General features: G+C 41.4%; 2 protein-coding genes across 4 annotated transcripts in view; both read left to right on the top strand.

The window, feature by feature from the left end:
* The window catches only part of tex15 (testis expressed 15, meiosis and synapsis associated), a 30,514-nt gene extending 7,404 nt beyond the window's left edge, over positions 1-23,110 (top strand). Inside the window, exons 1-9 of one of the 3 annotated variants that reach the window (XM_082157321.1) lie at positions 11,820-12,571; positions 13,628-13,766; positions 14,259-14,424; positions 14,537-14,771; positions 14,866-15,009; positions 15,098-15,260; positions 15,452-20,397; positions 21,968-22,014; positions 22,125-23,110. In XM_082157321.1, the coding sequence (XP_082013447.1) occupies positions 13,652-13,766; positions 14,259-14,424; positions 14,537-14,771; positions 14,866-15,009; positions 15,098-15,260; positions 15,452-20,397; positions 21,968-22,014; positions 22,125-22,779 (6,471 nt within the window). In that variant the 5' untranslated portion in view covers positions 11,820-12,571; positions 13,628-13,651 and the 3' untranslated portion in view covers positions 22,780-23,110. The other 2 variants (XM_082157322.1, XM_082157323.1) reach the window with 2 other exon arrangements.
* Positions 3,677-10,998, top strand: purg (purine-rich element binding protein G). Its single transcript, XM_082157361.1, has one exon. It carries the CDS (start codon positions 5,317-5,319, stop codon positions 6,259-6,261), a length of 945 nt encoding a protein of 314 aa, XP_082013487.1. The 5' UTR covers positions 3,677-5,316; the 3' UTR covers positions 6,262-10,998.
* Positions 23,111-23,534: the final 424 nt, after the last annotated feature.

Below are 23,534 nucleotides of genomic sequence, written 5' to 3'. Positions count from 1 at the left end.
ATAGCGCTTTTAACAATGTAGATTGTTTCAAAGCAGCTTTACAGAGACAAGCGTATAATTTAAGGTAACAGAGATTGTTTTGGCTTTATAGCGGTTCTTTAATAAAGTTATTTTCAAGCTAAAGTTATTTTTGATTGATTTGTTTCCGTCGCAACGATCATTTGTTATTAAATTAGGGGCCGCTAAGACGACACCATTCTCTCTACACAGACTTTAAACGCGAACCTGTGAGAAACGCTGATGGCGTTCACATGCGTATTTAGAATTGGTTCTATAGTTATGTGCGTTTGAATATATGTGGGCAGGTTTGGAATTCCCTACAGACCAAGCCTAAACAAAGTACTGGGCTTTCCTTATAAATTTTGATAGAGAATTTTATTTTATTTTGTCACTTCGGGTAGGAACGCGAAACGAAATTTCCCTACAACACCTTATCTGGAGAGTGGTAAAGGGATCCTCCATAGGGAGAGACTAGTTGGCACTTCAGCACTGCGTTGTCATCGGGTCCAGGTGAAGGTCCTTCATCAGATCTGGATACGGCCTGGATCCGGCAGGCTGCGGGAAAACCTCGAGATAAACACAGACACTAAAATTAGCGTAGATGCCATTCTTCTCATGATGTAACGAGTACATCAGGATTTATGGGAAGTGTTCCCGGTTCCGGCTGACCTAATCTATGCAGCCTAACATTGAATTATAGAAGTCTATAATGTGTTATGTGAATGCTAGTTCAAAGAGATGTGTCTTTAATCTGGCTTTGAACTGACAGAGTGTGTCTGCTTCCCGGACAATGTTAGGAAGACTGTTCCAGAGTTTAGGTGCTAAATAGGAGAAGGATCTACCGCCAGCAGCCGATTTTGATATTCTAGGTATTATTAACTGGCCGGAATTTTGAGATCGCAATAGACGTGAAGGACTATAATGCGTTAAGAGCTCGCTCAAGTACTGCGGAGCTAAACCATTTAGTGCTTTGAAAGTAATCAGCAATATTTTAAAATGTATACGATGTTTAATAGGCAGCCAATGCAGTTTTGACAGAACCGGGCTAATATGGTCATACTTCCTGGTTCTGGTAAGAACTCGAGCTGCTGCGTTTTGGACCAGCTGTAGTTTGTTTATTAAGCGTGCAGGGCAACCACCCAGTAGAGCATTACAATAATCTAGCCTTGAGGTCATGAACGCATGAACTAATTGTTCCGCATTTGTCATTGAGAGCATATGGCGTAATTTAGATATATTTTTAAGATGGAAAAATGCGGTTTTACAGATACTAGACACGTGACTTTCAAATGAAAGATTGGTATCAAAGAGCACACCCAGGTTCCTAACCGACGACGAAGACTTAACAGAGCAGCCATCAAGTGTTAGACAGTATTCTAGGTTACTACGTGAGGAAGTTTTTTGTCCAATAATTAGAATCAGAAATATAGGCTAGTGAATTAGTATGCTCATGATATCCTACCTTATTTACTATTCTAATTGCTCTTTTTTGTATTGTGCTTAATGTTTGTAAGGTGGTTTTGTAGGTGTTGCCCCATACTTCAACACTTAAATAAGGCAACACAAGTGAACAATACAAAATAACAAGTGCTTTTTTACTCAATACATGCCTTGCATTCCCCTTTACTCCAATACTCTGCGCTACTTTTGTTCTAACATATTTGATATGGGGTTTCCAACAAATTTTATAATCAAGAATCACACCCAAAAATGTATTTTCATACACACTTTCTATTTTAACATTATTAATCATAACTTTTACTTGTGTGTCGGTTTTACGATTACCAAACAGCATACATTTGGTTTTAAATGTAAAAGAGTTAAAAGAGCAGTTTAATGTCCACCCCTGTATTGTTCAACTGGTCGAAGTCGAGGTGTGATAGTAAAGCGCTTCGGGGGTATAGTACATAGTAAAGCGCTATATAAATGTACCATTTCATTATAGTGCAATGCTTATTAGAGAGAGTAATTCATACAATAATCTAATTACACTGTTGAAGTGTAACTGACTATATACAGATTGACTTCTTGTGATGTTATATCAGCCAGACAGATATTTGACCTGCTGAACACATTTCTGGCCCAAGAGTACTTGATCTTGAACTTTCTATACATACGCATAAACTCCTTCTGATGCTTCATAAGCCATATAGAAGTCCATATCTGACCTATTGAACTTATTTCTGGTCAAAGGGTCCTCAAAAGATTTAAAACTATATAAAGTTATAGACTCTTTCTGATGATAAATCAGCTATACAGAGGTCCCCTTTTGACCTACTGAATTTTTTCTGGCCAAGGAGTACTCGAAACTTGACCTTTCCATATGTACTCGTTGACTCTTTCTGATGTTACGTCAGCCATACAGAAGTCCATATTTGACCCAAGGAACATATTTCTGGCCAAAGAGTCCTCGATCTTGGACTTTCTACACATACTCATAAACTCCTTCAGATGCATCATAAGCCATATAAGTCCATATCTGACCTTTTGAACTTATTTCTGGTCAAAGGGTCCTCAAAAGATTTTAAACAATATAAACTTATAGACTCCTTCTGATGTTAAATCAGCTATTAATTAGTTTACTTTTGTATGTGTTATGTGTTATGTCTAACACTGATTATATAGTGATTTATACAATACAGGGTATACGTAAGCCTAAGATCGTAGAGACCATCGATTGTTCTATGATCAACTTAGGCTTACGATGCTTTTGGGAAACGCAGCCCAGATCATTTCAAAGCTTCACAGGGATAAACAGGAAAATAATGATCAATGATGCAAACAGAGAGTTGACTACAATAGAGTCATTGTTCAGTTCAGTGTTGATTCAGTTCAGTTCAATAACTGCATGTAAAGATGCAAACCCAAACTCCATCAGTGGCAGAATGGAGAAAAAACCCTTGGGAGAACCCAGGCTCAGTCGGGAGACCAGATCTCCTCAGGCCAAATTAACAAACATGGTGTGATTATGATTCAGGCTGCATCACAAGTCAGAATTGTGAATTGGTTTCATTCAGAAAATGTCCTTCAGTTCCTCCTGCTTGAAGATCAAGTGCTGGCTAATGCTAATCGTACACTAAGACCTGGTTTCACAGACCGGGCTTAGATTAAGCCAGGATTAGGTCTTAGTTTTAAGTAGCTTTTATAAACATGTGCATTTTGAGACAAAACATATTTTATATATTTTAATAATATATGTCAATATGTTTACATCTGTCAATGTTATCCCATTTTAGACTTAAACCTTGTCTGTGAAATCAGGGGTAAGATTATAATTCATTAGTCAATCACGTTAGTCATTTTTATACAACGTGATTTACAAATGAATAAAAACATAAACAATTTTATTGAAAGATGTACTGATAACCAGTACAATAACCTACTGATAACTGATAACCTAACAACTTTATTTTCATAACAAAAGAGACATGTCTTAATTATGAAATGATGGGATAAAAAGTCTAAATTATGACTGTCATACACTGTAAACAATAGTAACCTAAAAAGATGGAAACATTTAAATTATCTAGTTTTATTAAAGTCAAAAATATTATTTAACACTACTGCATCAACCTAAATGAATTCATTTATACCATCAAAATTAATTTATATGGGTTAAATCAGGTAGAAATAGCTCATTAAACCTATTATGCTCCTTTTTACAAGATGTAATCTCAGGTGTCCCCATAATGTGTCTGTGAAGCTTCAGCTCAAAATACCCCACAGATCATTTTTGAGTGGAAGGAAAAAAAACACACTGTTTTCGTGCATGTATCTTTAAATGCAAATGAGCTGCTGCTTCCCGCCCCCTTTTCCAGAAGAGGGCGGAGCCTGTACAGCTCGTGCCTCGCATACTCTACCGAAAACTAGAATATCTGTTTGGGTCTGATTATCATCTCTATCGCGCTCACGTGACATTGCAGTTCTTCATCATCATGAAAGTTTATTATCTGCATGCGTTTTAAAATCATATCAGTCTAAACCTCTGATATATGGTTTTCTGAGCCACACATCTGGATCACGCACACAGAAAGCTGGATGTCCCGTGAGTATTAAACTAAGCTCTCTTTCACGTCTTATTGCGCTTAAACTATCAAATACACACAAGAATATGTCAAAAACACACAAGGTTCACATAAACGGTCAGTTATGTCTGTGAACGTAAACAGCAAGTTAAGAAATCGCATGCGTATATTAGATCTGTGTATTAAAGCAGCGTAGTATACAGTACTTACTGATATGCTGTTAATATGAATCAAACAACAACTAAAAAACAGAAAATCACTCACTGCTCTTGATTGAATAACTTTAGTAGCTTTAATAAGAATACAACATTACGTTAATGCTGCTGTTAAATGCTCTGGCGAGGAGATAAACATGGCGGACTGTGTTCAGATCACTGAGGGGCGGAGCTATGCTAATAAGGCAGAGTCTATCAGCAGTCGTGGGCTGGGTTTGTGCAATGTGACTTCACAAAAGCTAGAATCTGCAAAAGGCTTGTTCTGAGACACTGCTTATGATTTATGGGGATTAAAAAAGAGGAGTTGGTGGTATTTACTATTATAAGGTGGTTGTGTACACACACTGCCAACTCACATTTATATTCAAACACCATGTAAAAGTGAATTTTGCATAATAGATCCCCTTTAAGGTAACAATTGGAGGTTGCCAGCCAATTTTTACAGTGTTATCCTTTTTATTTCATCATTTTGATGTCATAATTATGAATTAGAATGCATATTTTTGACTTTTTATGTCATGTGATGTGATTTACAAAAGCATGATTTATTGCATGTGACTGAAATGGACCTCCATAGAAACCGTACATCTGGTAGTATGGACTATTGATGTATTGCTGCATACTTTGCCGTGCACAGCACAGCGCGCGTCGTAGAGCGCAGAAGCGGTATGCGCGTTGAGCTGAGCTGCGCTCGGGAGCGCGCGCGCGCCCCTGTTTGTGGAAGGGGGAGGGGGAGCGAGTGAGTGGGTCATTGAGTTCATTCGCACTACAGCAGCGGCGCCCTCCATAGAGATCCGCTCTCGCTCTCTCTCTCTCTCTCTCTCACTCACTCCAGCTGGCAGGAATATGTGTCAGATGGATGGTGAGGCGAAAAACAAGAGCTTTTAAAATATGGTGCAAACGGTGCGTGCCTCTGCGCTTCGCTTGACCTCTCATCAGGACAAAGGCAGTCGATGAGCCGTTCGCGGAGCCGCCGTTTTCAGGTCAGTCGAGGAGACGCGCCGGAGCTCGAGCTGTAACCCCGCGCGCGGAGAGAGGAGGATGAGGATGATGATGATGATGATGGAGAGCCGTGCATGAGTATGGCCGACAGTCAGCGGAGGGACAGAGGCAGAGGCAGGATGACTTCGGGATACTCTCCGCAGTACGCGAGCAGCAAAGCGTCGGACATACAGGAGCTCGCGTCCAAGCGCGTGGACATCCAGAAGAAGCGCTTCTACCTGGACGTGAAGCAGAGCGCGCGCGGCCGCTTCCTGAAGATCGCCGAGGTGTGGATCGGCCGAGGGAGACACGACAACATCCGCAAGAGCAAACTCACCCTGTCCATGGCCATGGCGCCCGCCCTGCGCTACTGCCTGGCGGACTTCATCGATTACTACGCGCACATCGGGCTCCGCGGGTGCCGGGCGGAGGAGCAGAGCAACGGACAGGCCCGCCGGAGAGTAGCAGCAGAACCAGCGGCGTCTCCCAGCGGCTCCGCGGCGTCAGAGGAGCAGACGCACCGGGTGCTGAAGAGCGAGTTTATCGAGCGCGACAACAGGAAGTATTACCTGGACCTGAAGGAGAACCAGCGCGGCCGGTTCCTGCGCATCCGGCAGACCGTCACCCGCGGGCACGGAGGCATGGGCTATTACGGGCAGGGCATCGAGCAGACCATCGTGCTGCCCGCGCAGGGGCTCATCGAGTTCCGCGACGCGCTCTCGCAGCTCATCGACGAGTACGGAGACGACGAGCCCGAGCGGGCGTGCGCGCGGAACCACGACGAGTCTCCCGAGCTGCCCGAGGCCGCGTCCTTCCGCGTCGACAACAAGCGCTTCTACTTCGACGTGGGCTCGAACCGGTTCGGCGTGTTTCTGAAGGTCAGCGAGGTCCGGCAGCCCTACAGGAACACCATCACCGTGCCGCTGAAGGCCTGGGCGCGCTTCGGGGAGAACTTCACCCGCTACGAGGAGGAGATGCGACACATCTTCAGCTGCCACAAGACAGAGAAGCGGACAGACACGGAGGAACCGGAGGATTGAGCACTGTTCCGGACCTCTCCGGTGCCAGCTGTACCTCTGGAGGACCGGCCCGTCCGGACCCTTCCGTCCATGGCCATCACTGCAGCTGATGTGTGAATCTGGACAGGATCTGTGCAGAGAGGCTCTGCTGGGGTTTCAGTGTGTGTGTGTGTGTGTGTGTGTGTGTGTGTGTGTGCATATGAGAGCATTAGGATCTGGTGTCTTTGCATCTGCTGGGGTTGCAGTGTGTGTGTGTGTGTGTGTGTGTGTGTGTGTGTGTGTGTGCATATGAGAGCATTAGGATCTGGTCTCTTTGCATCTGCTGGGGTTGCAGTGTGTGTGTGTGTGTGTGTGTATGTGTGTGTGTGTGTGTGTGTGTGTGTGTGTGCATATGAGAGCATTAGGATCTGGTCTCTTTGCATCTGCTGGGGTTGCAGTGTGTGTGTGTGTGTGTGTGTGTGTGTGTGTGTGTGTGTGTGTGTGTGTATGAGAGCATTAGGATCTGGTCTCTTTGCATCTGCTGGAGTTGCTGTGTGTGTGTGTGTGTGTGTGTGTGTGTGTGTGTGTGTGTGTGTGTGTGTGTGTGTGTGTGTGTGTGTGTGTGTGTGTGTGTGTGTGTGTGTGTGTGTGTGCGTGTGTGTGCGTGTGTGTGTGTGTGTGTGTGTGTGTGTGTGTGTGTGTGTGTGTGTGCGCGTGTGCATATGAGAGCATTAGGATCTGGTCTCTTTGCATCTGCTGGGGTTGCTGTGTGTGTGTGTGTGTGTGTGTGTGTGTGTGTGTGTGTGTGTGTGTGTGTGTGTGTGTGTGTGTGTGTGTGTGTGTGCATATGAGAGCATTAGGATCTGGTCTCTTTGCATCCTTCACAGGCTTTACGTGAATGAGGCTGCTGTGCAATTTCTCCAAGCTGAGAATCAAATAATCATAAGCACTTATGTCAGAGATACACACACGAGATCAAGTGCCGAGTATTTCATGGTCCAAAGTGAAGGCTTTTTTGTCTTTTGAAGCTTGAAGTCTGACTTCATTTCAATGATCAAAAGATCTGCTACACTTTGCCACTGCACAAACAATACTTTCCCCGTTTGAAATCAGAAACCAAAAAGTGCATTTAATACTTACTATATTTGGATGAATTATTTACACACTAGCCTAATGAAAAATGCCCAAGAGGTGCTTGAACTATAATCGAAGTGTGTTGCTTTAGCATAAATGATGAACACAAAGATTAGGTTTTTGGATTTAAAAGCTTTTAAACATGGCTTTATTTCAGCAAAATCCATCTCTCTGACTAGACGAATACAGATTCGCTCTCGATAGGTGTGCAATATATGATCTTCATCAGTTCCTGTCACTGGGATCAGACGAGAACTGTGCAAAAGCAAAGCGAGCATTATGGGTTTAAAAGAGCCAAGTTTAATTTAGCTTGGTTTGGAGGGTTATTACGTGAGGTGTTGCATTATGGGTTTACACAGATCTAAAAAAAGGTTTAATGCATTTGACATGACGTCATTCTGCTCGAAACAATAGCTGTGTTTAAAACAACATATTTTCTACTGCATAACTAATAATTAGTCATTCCTTTTTTAAATGGCGTATGATCAAATGAACAAATTACAAGCAAACTGCTGCGTCCCCATCGTTCCCAGTTAGGTGGATTGTGGGAAATGGTTTTGCAGATTTTGGCATAGGCTACAGTTTTAAAGACTACACTGAAATTGTGCGTACTATGCACAGAGTGTGTGTTCTTCACACTGAGTGTCTGTGGAGTAGTGTGCTGTTATGGGAAACACAAAAAAGCGTATGTTAACTATAGTGGCCTTTACCAAACCTTTTTTTCGTGGGCCGGTAGCATTTAGAGGCATGCCGTTCGTGCATCTAGGCAGTTGTTTTCTGGATGAAGCACAACTAAAGGAATATTTGCATTGGTTTTAGGTCTGACGTGAGTTGGCTTCTGTTTATTTGTACTGTAATTACTGTCCAGCTGACAAGAAAAGCAATTCGTTTCGCCACTTCTAGTGAGTTCTCAGCTATCAACAGCTGTTACCTTATACCTTTTTTCTCTGTTCGTACATGTGTGTGTGTGTGTGTGTGTGAGAGAGAGAGAGAGAGAGTATTTATCTTGCACCAGAATATGACTGAATTATGGGTACGCTCTATGGGTCAGTGTTAAGGCGCTGATCTGTACATCTATACACCTCCTACAGAAGCACTTTATTCAAACAGCACTTTGAGCTGCTTCACCTGCTTCACCACTGCAAGAGGACCTTCGTCTGTGCCCCGCGTGAAAGAGTGACAATCGTGCTCCCAAACCAACACCTCAGCCTTCCAGAAGTGCGTTCATCCGTCTGCTCTCTGCACTTCTGGGTTTGTTTCGGTTGCGACGTGTCTGACTAGTGTATCACTGACACCACGTACTCAAGTCTGTGATTGTATTGTTCTCATCGGCCTGTTGTTTTCCTATGACTGTCTGCACACAGATGTATTACAATAAGGGCTGCTATAGGAGGCAGTATCTGCTAGTGTGGGTCATAATGCCTATTCAGATTAACTGTACTTAAAGGGCAGGAATGATGAGGCAGCGGCAGGTTGTTCTCTTTTACCTATGAAGCAGTGTAAAAGCTAATGCGAAATGGATGAACCGTGTGCACTTTAAAAATCTGAGTACAGGTTTGTTCCCAACAAAGAAAACGAGTAAAGTATGCTTGTTATACGTGTATGTGCAATGCATGACCAGAAGAGAGCAGTGTTCGTATGATGTTTTTCTTGCTTTATGTATAGGTGGTATACAAATATTGCTTGTGTACACAATTTATCACCCTGATAAACAGCTGATTTCATTTTAAAGAAAAAGCAATTATTGTGAAGACTATTTTCCTTTAGTGTTAGAGGAAACAGCTATGTCAATTTATAAAGGCCATCTCAAAATGCTATTGTATTGCAGCTATATCCGAGTTACTCTAAACACTTGAAATCATGAAATTGGACTGTTATGCATTACATGTACTGAAGTCACGTTTTCAACCCATAGGCCTTAAAATCATTACGGTGCGGTTGTAATGATTGACTTTAGGGTTACAAATTGTCGCTCCAACGTAGTTTGCCTTCATCTCTAAAACGTAACATTTTGTACGCATGATGTAAGAAAACAAAAGAACAGGGGAAAGAGTATTTCAAATGATCTCACAAAAATACAATAACACAAAAAAGTCAAATATTTTAGTTCTGGAAATATGGAGCAGAAATGCATAAACTTCTGTATTTGTTCTTGGTGGTTATGTGGGTGATGTGACGTCCAAAAAAAGAAAACAGTGGTTGTTCACAAGCTTTTTTCAGTTGTTCCTTTTTTTTCTTTTTTTCTTTTTTTGTGTTGATCATCTGCCGTTGGAATTAAGACGTGTTGGTGTTTGGTAAATGATTTTAAAAAGATGGCAAAAAAAAAAAATGTACAAGATATTTTGGTGTACCGTAATGTAGTGTGTCCTCCTGTAGAGCCTTCGAATATTATACGACTCAAACAAAAACAAGAAAGAAATGGTTCTGTCTGGTAGCACTTTCTTTAATGTGAGTACTGTATTAGTTTCTGTCTAACATGTATGGTACAGTATGAATATTCCTGATTTGCCTTGTAATGTTTTTAAAAGGGTGAAATATGTAGGATTATACATATCTGGAGAAATATGAAGTTTAAAATAGACATATGTGCATGCCAACAGTAGGGTCCTAACAAACTTACAGTATATATACAGTATAGACAGTATATATATGAAAAAATGGTGCTATAGAGAACAAATAAAGGTGCTGAACTGGACCCTAGCTGCATGCATGTTGAATGACAATGGAAACAGTAGAGCAAACCCGAGGCCAGACGCCGGCCTAAATCTCACGATGCCCGTTCTCAACGCAAAAGCAGTTTTGCGTAACTGTAAGTCATGCATTCTTCCGAGCGCTCGTGATCCTGAGTCCCAGCCGTGTGTTGGTGGCCGTTGTTTTCCCGTTACGGTTGACATAGGAGAGGTGTGTTTTCCCCTGTTGAGTGCAACCAGGGAGCAGCCCATCTACCCCAGTCTGATACTCAGACGTTACGTTGAATAACAGCGCTTATAAACATGCGGGTGAATCAAGGTGTCTCCTGGGGGATATCCTCACCAAAGTACATGCTGAAATGTGTGATGCTTATTTACAGTTACCTAATATTTGTGTGTAAAAGTTCCACAGACAATCTAATAAAGTACAACTTTTTTATGTTTAAAATGTGTCTTTTGATCAGATATCATTGGCTAACAGGAATATATTTGATTGACTGTTGTAAGGATATGCTGGCAAAACGGGGACGTTTTTTATCTTTTTCTCCATTAAAGTGACTTCATAACTTATTTTCTAGACGTTGCACACTAATATTTTGGTATATAAACACAAACGTTTTTTTATTTATAATTAGAGTCTCTGAAGAGTCACGAGGACAAATGTGTACAAACAGTGAAAGGTCACGCCGGCGCCGGCAATACTATTTGAACTACTATTCATATTCATCAGAATGTAATTCATATACTATTCATATTCATATTCACTGAATACTATTACTATATATATAATAGCAAACAATACTATTTGAACTATCCTCCTACGGTCGCATTGTAAACAGTGGGTCGGTTCTTCTGCCGGCGCCGGCGTGACCTTTCAACGTGATGACGTAGTTCCCTGTCCGTTTGTTGATCAGCTCAATCCGAACTATTTAAGGTAAAAAGTCTATAAATTATATATATTTTTTTAAATGACCTATCGTTTCGCTAGATAACAACCTCTTCTTCAGCTGTGATCGCGTACAGCCCGTTTAAACACTTCAAAGACTTTTGAAACTGATTGATTTGGACTTAAAAACGATGGTAACCAATGAAGTCCATTGTTAGAAGAAAAATCCAGAAATGTTTTCCTCAAAAAACATAATTTCTCTCCCACTGAGGAAAGAAAGACATGGAAATCTTGGATGGCATTGGGGTGAGTAAATTTTAGGAAAATGTCATTTTGGGGTGAACTAATCCTTTAAGTGTTGTATTTGGCGAGTGTGTTCAGCATATACTGAATCTTAACACTCGTGTCAGGACGAAATATCCCTCTGACTCGGGCTCATTTAGAGAGCCATGGTCACCGATAACTGCCCGATCCTGACCTCTCCCAGCAAGCTATTTTGCGTTTAAAAGACGTCTAATAGCCGTCCAAACACACCCCAGACGTCTAGGCTAAAACAAGGAAAGATTTGGGCTGTCAGTGAAAATTGAATAGACGTCTAAACCATAGACCATGAATAGACTAGTCATCAATGCATGTCAAAGACATGAAACCAAACACCTTGTAATCACTGTTGACTTTGCTTATATGATGGCATATCAAACATCTTGCTAGTTATTTCGGCAAAACCGACCAAATTCAAGGTTATTTTGGCTATAAGTGTGTTACTCATAGCCGGACTATATCGGGTCTATAGTTAACAGAGACGGTGAAATGACGGCTATTGCTTGCTGGGTCTCTGGCCTTTTCTTTCAGAAATACTGGTTATTTAATCAAGTAATTGTTTTTAATCTGTTTTACAGAGCTGCATTCATAGGATGTGCAAGTATTTTAAGCACTTTGTCAGAGATTCGAATCATTCTCAAGAATACCCGCAAAAAAAGGAAGCACAGAAACCGGCGAGTGAGATGATGGGCGTAAACGCTGTAAATAGAGACTTCTCTTTCTGAGAACGATGGTCAGTTGGTAAGCAACCTCAACTTAAAAACATTTCCTCTCTTGCATAAACGATCCAAAGTGCATCTGAGAACTGCACATATGTTGGAAATGTAAGTACTTCAAAAAACAATAACAAAAAAAGAGAGAGAGATGAAACAACCATTTTGTTCAGATTCAAGTGTCATCTTGAATCTTAACACGTTGTAAAAGCAAGGCTTTTACATGAATATGCTGGCTAGTCTCTTTCTATTTTCTGTGTGGCGACCCTTGACCCATATATCAAGAGAAGTTTCTCAAATAGTATAATACTAAAACTCAACAGTATATTCTCAAAGCCAAATGAACCAGACGTTGTGATCTCTTGTGTGTGTGTGTGATATTTTCTCGAGGCTCACTGGTGGTTGGACTAAAGAAGAACCCGTGGTGTTAGTGCTAACAGTACTAGGTAATTTCCTGTGCTTTGCTGCTCAGCGTTTGAGGTCAAGCGATTTCCTTTTTGGTATGTCTCACTTGATGTTCCTCAAACTGAAGTGACAAACTTCGCACAGTTCCCTGCTAAGACATCCTCGATCATGTCATGCATGTTTAACTGCCATTTTACATGATGGTAAGTACCTAAAACTTTGATCTTACAAAGCAAAACGACGATATCTTTCATCGGAGTATTGATACATATCAGTATGTTTTCTTGGTTATGGTGTAGACGTGTGAGTTTACTAGGCATTAAACATTTCATATATATTCATATCTGTGTTTTCACATACACTGTCATGTGAAAATAACCAACTTGTAGTTTTAAATCTACTGATAATACAGCTTTAGCAAAAATCAGCCTTCTCTAGAAACCATGTGATTGTCATTGCATAACAGCAACGTTCCCTAAACCGTTATATCAGTTCTGACCACGTAAAAGCTCAAATGTAAAAGCTAAAATACCTGTGTCAATGTTTGCATTTCATTGAGGTGTTTTACCATGTTGTGTGTTGAGTTTTGCTTTGGCAGTGTTATTCATTTCCAAGATGCATTTCTTTTTCTCAGTCAAGATTTCTGCGACCCCTCCTTGTCCTAAAATAGCATCTTCTTAGTCTGTTTAAAGGGTCATTGTTGAAATAAAACCTCAATGGCGTTTTATGGTTGTGTAGTCACATGGTAAAGAGAGCAAACAGAGAGGTGGCCAGGTTTAACAGCATGTAGAGTAATCAAAGTTCACGTTAGTGAGCAGTGCACTACTAGCATACAGTACATGTAATCTGGACAACAGGGAAGCTCTCGCTGCCATGACATTTGGTGAGATTTAGTTTTAACTCTAAACATTATTCTACATAAAGGCTGTTCTCTGTACGGTAACGCTGGTCTTCAGATCTGTAAATAAGTAAATGATTACAGGGTGCTGATAAGTGTGCTTCAGTGCTAGTGGACAACAGGTTAAGGAACATGCACTTAAAAGCACGACTGCTATACGACTGCACCAATGATCCTGAATCCGTGTGCATTTGGTTATCTTATATAAACACCTGAGACACCAACTGTGTGTGTGAAAAAGCGAATCGGCTGTTAAGGTTTCCGAGTTTTATCTGTTTGTTATAGTGGGAATATCGCTGGGCAAAGAGTCATCAGACTCCTTTTGACCATCAGATTAAGTAAGGTATATTGTCTTTTTCAGGGTGAGTGTCAGCTGTGAACGAGTATGGAGAGACGACAGCGTGAGGAGACGGTAGAGGGCTCCAGATCACAGCACTCAGCGTTAACAGCAACCCTGAAGAACTTCACCATTCCCAGGAAGAAACGCTCCTCTGGAGAAGGTTTTACTAGGTTTTCACATAAGCCATATCTGTGATGGCATGCAAACTGTGCCAGCAAGCAATAGCCGTCATTTCACCGTCTAGGTTAACTATAGACCCGATATAGTCTGGCTATGAGTAACACACTTATAGCCAAAATAACCTTGAATTTACTGTAGTCACATGTCGTTTTTGCCAAAATAACTGGCGAGATGTACGATATTCCATCATGTTAGCAAAGTAAACAGTGATTACAAGGTGTTTGGTTACAAGGTTCATTTCATTTCTTTGTTATCTAATTGATGACTAGTATATTCGTGATCTATGGTTTAGACCTCTATTACATTTTCACTGACAGCCCAAATCTTTCCTTGTTTTAGCCTAGACGTCTGGGGTGTGTTTAGACTGATATTAGACGTCTTTTAAACGGATGATAGTACTGTCACAATCCAGAGTTAATGTTGAGTTCATCTGCTGTTTTTAATAAGTGCTGTTTGACTTCTCTTGGGTCAGTCCTTCTGGAACGTTGTTCAGAGGAGAGCCGCGATTACAGTCTCATTCAGACAAAACTGAGAGACTCCAACCTGGACTCGAGGAAGGACCGAGCAAACACATGGATCTGGAGAGATGTTTGTTTAGTGCACAATGAAGAGCTCTTTAAAAAGTTCTCTGAAAAAAGGTAATTACATAAAACTGCATCGTGCAATAACATCTTCAGTGATTCTGCTGTTACCTACTGTAGCTGTGCGGTTCATTAAGTGAATGTTGCTGATCTCGTCGGCTGACTGCAGGGCAGAGATGCGTGCCAAAGGAAGACACGGGAGAGAAATGGAGGAAAGTTTCTGTTTTTTAGCTGCATCGGATCAAATGGCGGCCCAGATTTATCAGCATGGCCTGCGGGTTGGAAACACAGTCCAGCATGCCTTGGGAAAGCCATCACATGGTGTTTATCTGTTTAAGCATGTCGACGTGGCATTAAAGTCAGCTACCAGCACATTAAGTGCAAAGAAATTGATCATTTTCAAGGTTAGTTGAATGTTTCTTGTACCCTCTAAACATTTTGAAATGACACTTACTTGTGGAAGGACATTTGTGAGCATTTTTGTGCTTGGGGCTTCAGGTTTTTTATGGAAAGGTGAAAAAAATTGCTCCAAGCTTGGACTGGAACAAAACGCAGGATCCCACAGTGAGCTTTGACTGTCACATGTGTAAAGATGCAGCGTCCCATCGAGACACTCTTCACCAGCAAGTACTCGGCTCTGCTGTGAGTTGATTATTCTCAGAATAGCAAACGATCCAATCAAATGTACCTAAAGATCAGCAGGAGTCTTAATCAAACGTTGTTTTTCTAGGTTTTTCTATTTGACTATAATGAAAAACAGGAGCTCAGTGAAAGACCCAGGCAGTGTTTGCCGTATGCCGTAGTTTCATTCGCTCCTGCCAGCAGTGCCATTCTGACTGTACCTGTAAACCTACAACTCTCTCCTTCAGCGCTAGCTGTCGGCCAAGTGCATGGTGAGATAACACAAACCTCTTTATTAACACATCAAATACATACATGCATCATCATTATCATGTCAAGCTTAGTTGTATAGCACTTTTCATAATACATGATTTCGAAACGGCTTTGTAGAAATGTCTCATAATTATGCTTCTATTTATTTAATCAACAACATGTGTTTATTCTACCACTGAAAATGCACTAGATCGTTTCAAAGCCTGTACTGTGGCAGAGAGAAGACGAAAAGGAAACACAGCCACCATTACATTCAAACATTTTGGCACGCCGGGCTGCTTTGAGACGGATTATACACCTCAAAATCCAGCTCCATTTCAAAAGACGGATATGCAAAACACTCAGTCACTCAAGCCAAAGCAGTGCCGGACTCCTGCCAGCGAGGACAGCAGTTCAGTGCCAGTTACGGGTCACACTGCTCTCTCCCAAAGCTCGCTGGGAAAGAAAGCATTCACACGTGGAAGACGTGACAGTAAATGGGACAAAATGCCTCAAAGTCCACTGGACCAAATTTCCACCATAGTGTATTCTTCACGCTTGGTCAGGGATCCGCGTCTGTCTAGACAAGAAGCAAACCGACAGACCAACTGCTCAGAGGCCGAGGCAGCGTGGGATCATATAAACGGCCAACGAGCCTGTCAAACCCAAGAGGATAGTTATGGATTTGCTGGAAATAAGTGTGACTCAAAAGAGCCATCAAACATTGACCAGATGGAAGTTCAAAGAGAAAATGGTTGTTCCTTAAAATCCTCAATGATTGATCAATGTGTGCCCATCCCAGCATTGCCCTCAATGAAGTTATTCAAAATGAAATTCCAGAAATATGCTGCATACTTAAAAATAAATGAGGAAGAGAGACATCAAAAAATCTGGTCACAAGAAAACATGTCACCAGAGCAAAAGCAAGAACTAGCTGACCGTATACATTTCTATGAGGTTTATTACGAGAAGTATAAAAAGGGCATACTCTTTCAAAAAATCAATGAGACAAAGGAGACCTCCAGTCGGTTTCAAAGTAAGCCCAAAGAAAATCTTGTTTTACAGACAAAACACACAGACGAACAGAATCAGTCCGAACAAGCACAACCACATGATGCTGCAAGTTTGTCAGATTACAATGATTTTGTTAACGGGGATAAATGGAGCACAACACGCATTCATGAGACCAAATATCCAGATCATCCAGAACCCAGCACAGAAATAAAGGGACAGGATCACATGCTACCAGAGACTCATCAGGAGGATCCCAATGGATGTCTGATTCAGTCTCCAGATAAACTTTCAGAGCAATCCTTTGTGCTGGGGTCACTGAGTCTCAATGAAAACACTGATAGACAAAGTGTTCAGTTTGACCTCAAGCACCCGAGTCCCTCTAATGAAGCTATTCTTAATCACAGCAATGAGTGTGAGCTTTCCAGAAGTGCAGGAGAGGACGAGCAGGACAATGGATCTGCTCCCGGGGTTAACTTGGATGAAAGGCTTAGCACTAAATCATTCCTTGTGTATACAAACAACATCATGGAAATTGCAAGCTGTGTCGAAGTCTCTAGCTGTGGGGCATCAGACAACTGCAATCTCAGTCCTGCCATGGCAGTAAAGCAAAAATGGGATGGGAAAAGTTGCAGCAGTGTTCAAGAGATGGATTCTTTTAGACAGGAAAAATGCTGCAAACTCTCAGAAATATCTCCAGAGCTTGATATGGAAACAGTGCAGCTGGAAACTCTGTATAAAAGACTTCAGCTTGATCAGCTATTGCCAAGTGAAAATCAAAAACATGTTTTCTCCTCAAGGGCTTACCTTACACCCAGAGTTATGGGCAGACCCGCAGACACCATTTCCACGCCAAAAAATGTAAGCAAAGATCAAAGCAAAGCTGAAACAAACCTAGACACAAGATGCTCGAGAAATCTCCATCTCTTAGTTAATCTAAAGGCCAACGAAACGTCTGCGTCTGCCCATAAAAGAGAAATGCTTTCTCTCTCTGAACGATTTTCAAAAATCAAAGGCCTTCAAAAGAAGCTGAGTGGAAGAAACAACAAAGTGATTCAAACCCCAGGGACCCAAATGTGCAGCAGTGAAGGACACAAAGAAACGGAAACCTGTAATGCCGAACTAATACAGCTACTAGCTCAAAGGTTCAGTAAAAGCAAGAGCTTGAGCAGACCAGGAATCAAGAAGGCATGTCTCAGAAAACAGCACACTGTTTTATCACTAGCTCACTCTCTAAAGAGAAGCAAATATCTCAAGAGGACGCATTTTTGGAAAGCAAAGAAGAATCTTTGCAGAAGAATTGTGTCAGCTAAGAGTGCCAAAGAAACAGTAAACCGCAAGGCAACGTCAGACTCTTCAAACAGTCTGTCACAGTCGTCTGAAAAAGATCAAGACCCGGACTCTAATTTAAGAGTAACATCCCACACATCGGATGCTGATGATGACAGACAGTGGTTGAGCTGTCAGGAAGCTAATGCTTTTAAAAGTATAATCCAAGATCAGTGTTGTCCAACCATGTCTGTTATCAGCAAAGATCTGACACCATCCATAGGTTTCAACACTATTCCTGAGGCAGAAGATCTCTGTGAAAGCAATTCAGACCACACTGGGAAGGAGTCAAAAGATTTAACTTCACACCTAATCTCAGTAATGGTGGATGAAAGAGAACCAGTTAGGACAACTAAAAACATCTCAAGTCAAGACAAAATATCCTTGATGAAAAGCACTAGCAAAGATTATGGGAGTATCACAGAGCGCAAGGAGGAGAAAGTCACATCAGAGACTCGATTGGATCCATTAAGCAATGAGGATTTCACAATGAAAATATCAGTAGATAACAATGTAGATACTTCTGAGAGCTTGAGTATTTGTGATTATGAGGCATTAAAAGCCAGCAGTGATATGGCTGCAAGCAACACAAACAACAGTCATACAACTGAACAGACAAACATGACTCAAGGAGCCAAAGTGATTGATACTATCGATAATACAGCTGAGACAGACACTATCATATGTGAGCAAAATGCTAGTTCTCGAAATGTACAAGTAAGAGAAGACATGCCAGCAAATATCCCAAATATGAACCAATCATGTCTTGAAATTTCTACCAACACATCTAATGGCAGCAGTGTTTTGAATACTGATACAGACACAACATCAGATTCAAAGCAGTGTGGTCTAGAGACTTTGAAATGTGCATCAAATAATGTTGTAGATCTTACTGTTGATGATCCAGTGTTAAATGGCCAATGTGAGATTTCTTCAGAGAATATAAAGAGCAGCAACACCAATTCGCTTGGTTCAACCAAATCACCAAGTACTGTGAGTATAATCAAAGACAAATGTGATTTATCAAGGCCAGAGCCAAACAAAAAAGATGATGCAAACTCACCAGAAACCCATCTTATTTCTAAGCTAAGAGATTATTTGACCAAATTTGAGTCCACTGTCAAGAAACAAGATGCAGTGAATGAAGATCTGAAGGAAAGATCAGTGGTGTGGATAACACTTGACAGTACAGCACATAAACAGCAGTTGTTTGAACAAGGCCAGTACTGTATGGTGGATCTTCCCTGCCTGAAGCCTCCCAGCTGCGACGCTGTTACGCAAGACTGTCCCAGTGAATGCAATGAAACCCCTGTTCAAACCAGGAGGGCTCCTCGAGGGGAGCGTGCTCAAACTGGAGCTGATGTTTGCCTGCTAGTGCCTGTTGAGTCTAAGAGAGTCAGACGATCTTCTCAAACCAAATGCACTAGAAGATCAAGAAGGAGCTCAGTTATTAGTGTCAGTCCTGACAGTACCAGTGCATTAGACACCGTCAAAGATAATACGAGTCCTCTGGTCCAAGTGAACGACCTGAACACTGGTTCCCCAGAAATCTCCATCCGTAACACCCCCAATGCCCAGTTCCAGATGCAAAAAGCGAGCACAACTGGCCAACAAAATCCCTCAGAGAATTTGGATAGTTTATGTGAACGAAAGAGTCAAGAGAATCAGTCTTTGAACACGATAGAAATCATTGACGATGGCGATGTAAGCAGTACATTCGCTGACAATGAATACAGCATCAGTGACATTTCAAACACTCTTAAACTGGCTGACGAGACAACCTCGTTAACCGAACTGGGATCTTTGCAGTCTAAATGCAAAAACATGTTGCAGCATTTCATCTCTAGTTTTGAACAAGATCAGAAAGTGCCATTCAACCAGTCTTTCGTTTCAAGATGCCTCATCTTAGAGCAATATTTGGACCATCCACCTGCACAAGTAGACCTGAAGTATGAAGCAGTGAACTCTTACTTGGAGTTGCAGATGATGATGGAAGCTTGGCAGTTTGTAGAAAACAAAATTAACTTCATGCGAGGTAAACCTACATTTAGGAGTTTGCTATGGTACGATCCCTCTCTTTATGGAGAACTCTACAAGGGGGAGGTTGGCTTTCAGCAGCAGTCGTCGTTGTTCGCTTCTTTCCAAAATATCCTGGCACAAGAGGGCTACAGCAAACTGCAGGAATACTACAGTGCCGTGTCCTTGTTGCACCGACAGCTCCATGCGGCGCCTGATGCCTCTTACTACATGTATCTGAAGAGCAAGCGTGAGCTCCTCGAGGCTGAGGCCGCACTCAGGAATCCCCACGATATTAAAAGCTTCTTTTTATCGGTACCCATTGCATCGATGATCAATTTTGGAGACAGTTTGGAAAGACTGGAAAAGGTCCATAAAGTCATAATGACTTTTGTGGAAACACCATCAGATCAGTTGCCTGGGACATTTAATGTGGGGAAAGCAGAGCATCTGTCCATCGCATGCAGATATCTCCAAGAAAAAGCCATTTTCTTGAAATCATGCAAGGAAGTGATTAGCAAAATATCATGGTTTGGGATTGAACACCTTCTTTATGACGCCTCTAAGGTTCTCGTGTGGCAAGACATGGGTCATGGTGCACCAAGTGAGGTTCTCAAGACATATAAGAATTCAAACCCGCAGATTATTTTCGGGGTGACGGAGTCAGGTGTTGCTCTCGTGAACAAAGTGGAACAGCCACCTCCGTCCATGGATGGAGCAGAGAGGAGACATAAGAGTGATCCTGCACGGAAACGCAAAGGTTTACAGTTATGGATGTCCTCTCAACCCAGTGATGCACAGGTAAGATTTCGCTCAAATATAAAGACAACATGAAATCAAAACGTTAGGCTTGTAGTGTGGATGATTCAAGGTTCATGTTATTCCAAAGAAAAATAATTGTTTGGGTTGGTTGTCTTTAATTAAAATGTAATAACTTTGTCAGAAATTACTTTCCCCTTTCCTCATATAATGCATTATTTTAGCAAACTCTTACTTGATCTGGCTCCTGACATAACATCCATTTTTCTCGATCCATTCAGTTCCCAGTGAATAAAGTCCTTTTCTCTCGTTGAATATCTTCTTTCACATAGAAATACATTGCGATATGAGTTGCAAATGGCAGTTTACTTTGACTTTACACTCTTAAAAATAAAAGTTCTTTATTGGCATTTGTGGTTCCATTTAGCCTGGTTAAAACCAGACCATTCTCAGTAGTAACTGAGTTATGGTCTGGCAAAGCTTCATTAATAACTCATTTCCAAAGGGGCGTCGCTCAAATGCCTCTGGGTAGACCTAAAACCAATCAGAGCGATCATCATCGTGTAAAGCAGGGATGTCCAAAGTCGGTCCTGAAGGGCCACTGTCCTGCAAAGTTTAGCTCCAACTTGCCTAAACATACATGCCTGGAAGTTTCTAGTATGCCTAGTGAGACATTGATTAGCTGGTTCAGGTGTGTTTAATTGAGGTTGGAGCTAAACTTTGCAGGACAATGGCCCTCCAGGAGCAGGATTGGACACCCCTGGTGTAAAGCCATATGCTGCGTCCCTAAGTTACACTACGCCATAAAAGTATGTACTCTTTTTGTGAAGAAAAGGTATTTACTTTTGAATGTGCTGCAAAAAAGTAGGCAAGCTTTGGGACATACTACTTCGTCATCTTTATCGGACGGATCTGAGTGCATCCTGTCACGTAAACTGCCCTGTCAATCATCTTGTCACAGTTAAAATCCTCTATTAAATCTAATTTAATTTCCTACCGTTTCGGAGAGAAATGTAGCTGCATGTTCATCTGCCAGTGGGTCTTTCATGGAGACTGTCCTCATGTGTTTGCAATTTGAATATAAAAATGCATTTAAAAGTTGATGCACTTCACCAACGGACGTCGCTCAAATGCCTCTGGGCGCAATTGGATAGACCTAAAACCAATCAGAGCGATCGTCATCGTGTAAAGCCCGCCTCCACGTTTCTGATTGGTGCCTCGATTTGGACGGATTAGAAATCGGCTCTGAATGAGCTCTTTGCCAGACTACTTGCAGAGCAAATCTAAATTTGCCGAAGTTTGTCTGGGTTTTCTTAGGCTAGGTTCCATTAAGAACCTTTGAAATTCATGGAACCTTTTCATTACACAAAAGGTTCTTAAGTGGAAAAATGTTCTTTAGATTTTTTAAATGTTATTCAAACCAAGAAAATGAATCACTGAAATCACTGAAACCAAAAATGGTTCTTCTATGGCATCCCCACCTTTTGGAGCCTTTATTTTTAAGAGTGTAAGGATGTTGCTTTTTGGATGATAGAGATGTTAAATTGAATTCTATCTGAAAGAAAAACATTGTGTATCTTTCTAAATGCTTTAATTTTTTTGAATAATCTAGAGTATAAATGTTGACAAAGAGGTGGCTGACAACATGGCCAAAAGGAGGTAGGAGACATTTTTAATTTTTAATATAAAGATCAAATGTTTATTTTTAATGCATATTGCATTGCCTTTTTAACAAATGTGTGGCTGATAAATGTTTCCAACGTCCTCAGGGCAACTCATCCACCCGTAACACAATGTAACATGCATAATAAAGGTGTGAACCCCCATTTCCAAACAACTCCTGCAACCCACGTTGGGATCCCGAGGCCTTACTACCCTCTTCCTCACAGAGTAGACCCGGGCCATTGGGGAAAGGTTGGAAGCACGGCTGCGGACTGGACTATGTCTGCACCTTCCACGTCTCATGCACACTCAGACATAAATCCTCATCTTCTGTCTAAAAGACGAGTGACTTTATCACAATCTGATGAGAGGAGATCTTTAGCAGACGTACAAAGAGCTCAATGGCCTTTAGTCTCGGCTCCCCCAGCAACTTTACGAGGAGATTCTCGTGTCACACATCCAGCATTTGATAGTGTTAAATATCGACAAAATAACACTGCAGCACATCGTCCTGTGCTCACACAAGAACAAGTGAACCGGTTCAGTTTAGCCATGACACAACCTTATAATGTAGCCAACTGTCCTCTGAACGTGAATGTGGTTCCTCCTCCTGCTCCTCACTCTTTGACACATGTGCCTGTGCCCAGCAGGATTACGGCCATTCATTACCCATACTTCCTTCTGAACGGACAAACATACACCACAGGATCCACTGCAGCCGCTCACCCTGAGACTAGATATTATCCCAACACCATGGGCTGATGAACTACAAGATACCAGAGAATCACATGCATTTGCATTTTTGTTGTATTTACAATTTTATTTACAGGGACGTTACATGAAAAAGAACTGGTTTTACATCTTACAACTAAAAATCCTATTGATGCATACATGCACTTGGTACTTTTAAGCAAATGTACTTTAATGTGACTTTATATAATATAACATACATGTTCAGGTAAAACCATCCTTGTCGGCTTCTGTATATAACAGTGTTTTGTACAAAGAGTTCAGTTACTTTATTTATTGCAATTAAAAAAAAAAAAAATCTACAACAATATAACGTAAATAAAGAAATGATTTGATAATTCTACACACTTCGTAACTTTTAATCAGAAACTTACACTCACAGAACTGTACAGTAGGATTACTGATCTCTTACACATCAGAAACATGATACTTACATAGCTACTACACTACACTGCACTATTCATGATTCTGGCACAGCCACGCAATGTTGCCAGGTACTTTACACAACTAACAGTATTACTCTGCTGTACTTTGCAGTTTAGAAATGTCATTTGAGGGGTAACTACTTTTGTTTTATTGCAGAACATATTGCCTACATTATGCATTGTTAGGCACAGAGATGCTTGTGTTGTCTAATAGGTTTCCCACTTACTCGTTGTAAACAGCATGCATTGAATAACTGATTAAAAATGTACAGCCTATAGTATAAACCTTCATTGAACATGTGAGCACGAATCTATTTCCCCGCGTCTTCCTGGCCACTGGGG

Source organism: Leuciscus leuciscus, assembly GCF_965113295.1.
Source record: "Leuciscus leuciscus genome assembly, chromosome: 24".
NCBI lineage: Eukaryota > Metazoa > Chordata > Actinopteri > Cypriniformes > Leuciscidae > Leuciscus > Leuciscus leuciscus.
Note: the sequence above shows the minus strand (reverse complement) of the source record. Positions and strands in the feature narration are given on the sequence as shown.

Coding starts and splice junctions, on each gene's coding strand:
- purg (XM_082157361.1), top strand. CDS start 5,317: ATGAGTATGGCCGACAGTCAGCGGAGGGACAGAGGCAGAGGCAGGATG.